Below are 7603 nucleotides of genomic sequence, written 5' to 3'. Positions count from 1 at the left end.
TGTCAGGGGGCGGGGGTGTGAATAGGGGTGGGGGCAACCAGGGGACTGGGAGCAGGGGGCGTTGGATACTGGGTGGAGTTCCCAGGGGGCGGTTAGGGGTGGGAGGGGCCCGGGAGGGGGCGGTCAGGGGACAAGGAGTTGCGGGGGTTGGATGGGGATGAGTTGGGGGGGATCTGAGGAATGAGGGGGAGAAGTGGGAGGGGGCAGACAAGGGCTGGGGGCCAGGCTGTTTGGGGAGACACAGCCTTCCCTACCCGGCCCTCCATATAGTTTTGGAACCCCGATGTGGCCCTCAGGCCAAAAAGTTTGTCCACCCCTGTGCTAGATCCTGCTGTGGACTTCAGGTAGTCCAGGAAGAGATTCAACCACCCCAAATAGCTCCTTGGAACATGTTTTGGTGGATAAGAGGGAACTCTTATCTATAATAGAGCCTCAACATAAACCTGTACAAAACCTTTGTATTTCAATTGGTCTGCTTCAGCCCAAGTGTTTTGTTTTTTTATTAAAAATGATCCTGTTTGCAAATTAATTTAAAACAACATAGTAAAGAGTATAAAATTTTTTAGGCACAATAAACTTTTTCTGTACTTCATTCGCCTCTATGTCATAATATACTAATAAAATGTGTACTCAGTTAACACATGAGCACAACAGTTATTCTGTGGAAATCTATTTCCTGCTATTCAGTTTTTATGCTAAGTATATTTACTAAGAATTGATTTAATTCCTTTTCTTATCAGCCACTATATGTAACTGAATCTCTTCTGCTTTTGCTCTGAGCCTGACATTTTTCAGTGCAAACATACCTTAAATTACCATCGAGATTCTGAGATTAGATATAGGATACCTGCATAGGGACGCATATAAAGGCACTCATACTAAAGCAGCACAGAGATAACATCTGAAGAACAATGTTCGGAATTTGTAAACCACAGGGTTATATGTATAGTGTGCATATATAAAACCTCCACACTTGCAGGGAAAAAATTAAGCTGTTTTAAAACAAGATACATACCGTACTTGTAGAGTCGAAATACTTGTGCCCAGCCACCCTACTCACTATGTGACTTTATAAGCTGCCAGTCTAATCCTCCACCGATAATTTTTACATTCCTATGCTGTGGTTTGACGGGGGTAAAGAGAAATTTCTTCTCTATAAGAATCCTTTCTGTAAAATCAGTACGAATGGAGCATTTTATTATCTTATTTGCAAAGGTTTGAAGCTATGTGTAAAGGTGAATGGGGAGTAGAAGGCTGAAAGAGCTAATTAAAACCTAATAGCTATCAGTTTACCTTTAAAACCTTGTTTCTTCTAGGTAGTGAACCTGAAATAGAAGTGCAACTATTATTTGTTGCCAGAACTAAGCCCTAAAACAGTATTGCCACCTAGTGGTCATGCTTGAATCTTTTAAGTAACAGCATAGTACAGTAGAATTATTTAACTGGAGAATGCAGGGTGCATTTTCTTTTACCATTTTTTAATTGCTAATTTATAGTTAATCATGGCAATCTGACAGAAAAATAGGTTCTTACCAAAACCATGATAACTACTTAGTATGAATTCAAAATATCTTAAACATGATTTTCATGGAGCAGACTGCAAAATTTACTTGTAAAGAACCCTGGTTTCATTTCAAGAAAATACCCCAATTATATCAACTTCATATTCTTATCCAGACAAGAATATAACAAAAAAAGTAAGAGTTTTAAAAGGCATGCCATCAACATGAAATCAAGTCAATGAAATAAAAAAAGAGAGAAAAAGTAGATTCAGATATTAGACCTTACACCTGCTAAATTTGTGATTTTACAACCGCTTTCCTTTTTTGGGGGGTTATAAATATTCCCCTATTGAAAATCTTCCTACAGAAAGTGATTTTTAAAGTTGATTTCTGTGACTCTGCTCCCAGGGCTCATTTTCTGGCCCCTCTGGCTGGCCTGGCTCTGCTCCCCAGCTCAGCTTGGGCCCCTAGTTTCTCCTTAGTTCGGCCCCACGCTGTCTGACCCAGGCAATTCCAGCTCACACGGCCAACACCACAAGGATCCCCCTTGTCTCCTGACTCTCTGATTAGCCTGCCCGCCCTGTCAATGAGACTGACCTCTCCCCATTGTTCCTGGGAACTGTCAGTCTCAGGGTCCTGATTTCCCACTGATCCCTTCCCCTTTCTTTCGGTACTAGGAGCTAGCCAACCAACTGAGCTAGCCAACCCCCACTGAGTTTTAGTGTCCCCTTACACAAGGGCCATCTCTCCCTGAAATTATATGGTAAGATCAAGCTAATCAATACCAGGTTTTTCTCTCTAGTGAACTGACAATTGATTTCTATTCATTTATCAAGGTAGGTACAAATACAAAAAAATATTGTGCATATTCACAGACAAACTAGATTGCCAAGTGCCAATCGTGGTTCCTAGTGCTGTAAAGTTTGGACACCTCTGATATATAGTTAAACATAAGTACAATAAATGCACACACACACTAAAAGAGAGAGGATTCCTGGAATGTATCTTTTTAATTTTCTTGTAACAAACCCATATTATAGCCACAATGAGACTTTCCAGAGTAATATACAGCATTATAACCACATGTAAGATGGCTGGGTATTTTGCCAAGTGTCTCAGCACTCCTAGGATGTATTTTGCTTGTTTTCGTACAAAAATAACTGCACATAATCTTTTGCTTAAATAATTAGTTCCTTAAGGCATCAATAGGCACTATATACCACAGCTATGTATATAAGAAGCTAAATATTACTGTAAATTTAATTATTTGAGAGGTAGTAATCTCTGTCCCCTATGCTGTGAGAGGAGGACATTTCTGAAAAGAGCTCCACCATATTGCACCTTAAAAGAAAGGGAAGACCCTGGGAACCTGCTGTTCCCACTCTAGAGTTCTGCAGCCATCTCATGGAAAGCTCTGTGCATTTCCCAAATACCATACGACAGTTAAAGATCTCACTCTGATAAATTAATCTGATCAACAGAAGCTTCATCATTAAAGAATGTTCTTAGCCTTAGTGAAATCTGTAATAGCAACCACTACTTGAGACTCTTAGTCTATATGTCTATACTGCAGCTGAGAGAAAGCCTCCCAGCCCGACTGGATGGACTCGTGCTAGCAGGACTCAAGTTGGTGCACTAACAGCAGCAGAATGGACATCGAGGCTTGGACTGCACTCAGGCTCCCAACCCACCCGACACCCTGGGTCTGAGCTCAGGTGGCTAGCCCATCTCTGCCAGAGCCATGTCCACCCTGCTATTTTTAGCATGCTAGCTCAAGTGAATCTAGTGCAAGTTTGCCTACCTGGGCTGGGACGCTCCCAGTTGCAGTGAAGACATATCCTCTGGGTGAGACTATGGCTTTAATAACGTCAATAACAATTTTGCCACTGACTTCAACAGGGCCCAGATTTCGTCCTTGCAGCCTTTCCCTATAGAAAACTGATTTGTATTCTGCTAAAGGGAAAGGGCAGACACTTTCTTTTGCCTCTTCAAAAAATGTCTGGAGTGCACTCCACATGGAAACCATATCATCTGTGACATTTAAAATTAGACTGGACAAAGCACTAGTAAATATGCTCTAAGGAACTATCTTGCACACACATGGAGATGGTCTACAGCAGGTGACCCAACAGATTATTTCTAGCTCTAATTTCTACAAGTCCCACTTTGCTGAATGAATCACCTTGCAAATTTCTTCAGTAGTGTCTGGGATCAAAAAGAAAAAAAAGTTTTTGTATGAAGACTATAGAAGACTGCAAGCATTTTAAGACAGGGGCCATGGGTGAAATCCTGGCTCCTTTGAAGTCAATGGGAGTTTTGCCGTTGACTTCAGTGAGGCTAGGATTTCATCCAATATGTTTGTACATTCTTAAGAGTGCCTACCACAATGGGCCTAGGCCTGAATGGTATCCAGGGACACCTGGATACCATTGCAATACAAAACAACAAAAATAAAATATTTAGACCTACAGAATATGAATCTGCAAATACTCTAGTAAAGTCCTGAATTGCACTCTAATTACATACTTGCACATTCTGAGTGTAAAATTTGTATGGAATCTGGATGCAGCTCTACTGGCCCTTGTTTCTATAGTAGGACAGTATCTGGAAGTGTATCTGTTATATTTAATGTTTTACTGGGTAATATATAAATAAATAATTATGTACATGGGTAACTGATTCTATCTGCAATTATTTATCACCCTCTATGGCCACCTATTATACCAGGGGTTGGCAACCTTTCAGAAGTGGTGTGCCGACGCTTCATTTATTCACTCTAATTTAAGGTTTCGTGTGCCAGTCATACATTTTAACGTTTTTAGAAGGTCTCTTTCTATAAGTCTATCATATATAACTAAACCATTGTTATAGTAAAGTTTTTAAAATGTTTAAGAAGCTTCATTTAAAATTAAATTAAAATGCAGAGCCCCCCCGGACCAGTTGCCAGGAGCCGAGCTGTGTGAGTGCCACTGAAAATCAGCTCACGTGCCGCCTTTGGCCATAGGTTGCCTACCCCTGTATTATACAATTATTCTGATCGTGATGGGGAGACTTTACACCTATTTTAAAATAAAAAAGTATGACCTCTTAGACGTATACTCCAAAAGTTTTAACTGAGCTTCAAATCATCATGCCATTTTTTAACAGATTCTTTTTAAGATTCCGGGGCTTCTCTTTTTGATCCAGTCAGTTTTGAGACTTAACTGACTCCAGACATCTCCTTAACCCATGCAGGAAAAATGCCAGTCATCTTTAAGTGAACAAAACAATCTTTCACTTAAAAATGCAGGAAGAGTCTACAAAAAGACTGTAGCTGTATGCAAATACCTCACGTTACAATGTTCACAAGCTAAAATAATGACCCACTCATTTCAAATCTCTTAATCAGTCCAATGGAAATTAAGACATGAGCAAAATAATCTGTATTATTATAAGTACATTATGTACCTAAATGTGAACAAAATCTGATGTTATTTTCTGTTCATTTTGCAGAATACAGTAGCTGCCATTTTTAGAAATCCCAATTATCCCCTCATTTTGATTTCTAAAACACAGTACTCCCTCCTCTTTCTCCCCTCTGTTCTCTTCTTTCCTTCCAACTTCTTACTCCTCCCACTTCATTCTCCCTGACATCTTCAGTCCTGTTTTCAATCATATATGTATAATACATACAGCATGCACATATACAAAATACATGCTACACATGTATATATGATACATTTAAGTGCAAAACTCAACTTAACTTTAATTATGGAGCCAGAATTGGCACCTCCATAATAACTGGCTTGATTTGTAGAGGTGCTGAGTATCCAGAAACTCCCAAGCTGGGGAGGCACAGAACTTCTGAAAAAGAGGTGAAATAGGTATATTTATCATTTCAAACTCTAAAACCCATTTCTTGCTCCCCTGCCATTAGACTCCTGTTGCCTTGACTCAATCCTTCCAAAGGCCAGGCTTACAGTCAGTGACTGACAGTAAGTGCATCCTCCCATAGTACACCGAGGGTGGTCCGGATCTATAACAGCAGAAAACTAAGACCAGACAGAACCAGAAGAATGGTCTTTTCCTCTGCCTGGTTTGTATTTTTCTTTTAAAGAAATGTATAGGCTGCTCAAAACACCAAAACTAACACGCAGCATACTAAACATTCCATCATGTTACCATGGAAACATGCCCAAATCAGATTAATGATGTCAGGTCTGATCTTATTGTAATCAGCAAATTCCCTTTTACTGCTTCCATTCAAGTATTTTTACACTGTCTGATCTGTAAAGTTATCTACACAATTTGTATAGTTTAAATTTATACCAGTCACTTAATGTAACCTGCAATACGCATGTAACAGTTCTGGTATCCTACATGAATTATGGTACTGAATTACAACTTTTATTTAAAAAAGATTTTGAGAGAGAGAAAATATTACAAACATTAATCAAACTTATTGATGAATGACATGTTAGTCCCATAATTCTTTATGGAAATGACATTACCCACCACATCTGAACATTTTCTCATTATTGTGATCAAAAATCAAAATACTGTAAAATAATGTAGAGTTACAGTTTTAGAGCAAAGAAACTGAGAAAAAGAATAGAATGATAATTTTTCCTGATAGGTAAATTTAGCTGTTTGCAGTAGTTTGAGTTGCTTCTGTAATTCCTAGTTATTAGGAATGATAATATGTCTAATACTGATTTAAAAAAGAAAGACACCAAATTTTTTAAAATAAAATTTGAGGATATCATATAACATATAGAGATAAAAGTTACTTTTAAAGAATAACCAGAACAGTAACCACCACTTTATTTGGGGATTTAGGAACAGTCAGTGCCATCCATTAACACTACTTTGAAACATCGCGTATAGTAGACATTTCTTCTCCTTGGCTTTTGCTCTTTATGAGTCTATCCAGCAGGTGGCTTTGATCCTCTTGCTGAAGTTTTTCTTCACAGGCAATCATCAGTGCTGCAGTAGGAAGTTGGTAGCTACATTAAGGTCATTATTTGAAGCTCTCAGAGCTTCCAAAGCATCTACCCTGGAAAATCCCATTTCCATAAGTCGTGCAACCTGTAAGAAAAATAGAAAATAACACCTTTAATCACAGTTTTATTCATTTTTCCTTTTAGAGTTATCATATAGCAGCAAAACTGTTCAGTTTATTACTGAACACTCTGTGAAATGGTATATCTTTTTTTTTTAAATATCAAATCACTTATCTGATATGGTGTGGTTGGATGAGCCAGAAAACATTACTGCAGTTGAGAAAATACAGTTTGCAATAGAACAGTAATTCCAGTGGTCAGTAGGTACTTGAGAAGCATCTTTCACATGCTACAATATAATTCTGATGGTTAACTTTTTGTCTGCATGCCAACTTTCTTTTATACATGTTGACTCAAACGGTACTGCATTTAAATCCAATTTAGTTTTATGTTATAACACAGTGTGCCAGACTCAATACCCAAATGGATAAATCATACCAATTTCAAGCTGGAGTAATTGTAAAACCTACATTTTTTAAATTGTGTTTAGTTATAAGTGAAAATCTAACTGATTTCTTCTGAAATAGTTTTATTTTTATCCAATCACAGCTGAACAGTAAATTAAAATTTTTGGCAAAATTCACCAAATGGTCATGGCAGCAGAAGCACTCACTATTACCCCCTTACTGGGGATAAGGCCTGAAACCAGACAGCATAGCCCCAGAAGTGGGCAGCCACGAGCAGGCTGGGAGATACTTTGTTTCTTCCTCCTCACTGGCAAGTCCCTATGAAGCCTGCAGTGAAGATTAAAACTGCCCTTCCCCAAAAAGAAACACAGAGAGAAGGGTAGATATCAATACAACTGCCTGTTCCCTCTAGGGCACAACAGCAAATACGCATTTTCCTGCGTCACAAGATTAATAGATTTCCAAGGGACATTGTGGTCCCTAGTCTGACCTCATGTATAACACAGGCCACAGAACTTCCCCAAAATAATTCCTTTTTAACTAGAGCATATTTTAACAAAAAAAATCCAATCTTGAATTAAAAATTGCCAGTGATAAAGAATCTACCATGACCCTTGGTAAGTTGTTCCAATAGTTAATTACCCCCATTTTA

The 7603-nt window shown here is 38.6% G+C and overlaps 1 protein-coding gene across 2 annotated transcripts in view; it reads right to left on the bottom strand.

Moving 5' to 3' along the window:
- Nucleotides 1-4429: 4429 nt before the first annotated feature.
- The window catches only part of UBAC2 (UBA domain containing 2), a 158305-nt gene continuing 155131 nt past the window's right edge, over nt 4430-7603 (bottom strand). For both annotated transcript variants that reach the window (XM_039537449.1, XM_039537455.1), the window contains exon 9: nt 4430-6569. In XM_039537449.1, the coding sequence (XP_039393383.1) occupies nt 6462-6569 (108 nt within the window). In that variant the 3' untranslated portion in view covers nt 4430-6461. The remainder of the gene's footprint in view (nt 6570-7603) is intronic.

This window comes from Mauremys reevesii, linkage group 1, assembly GCF_016161935.1.
Source record: "Mauremys reevesii isolate NIE-2019 linkage group 1, ASM1616193v1, whole genome shotgun sequence".
NCBI classification, from domain to species: domain Eukaryota; kingdom Metazoa; phylum Chordata; order Testudines; family Geoemydidae; genus Mauremys; species Mauremys reevesii.
This window is presented reverse-complemented; position numbering and strand designations above follow the sequence as displayed.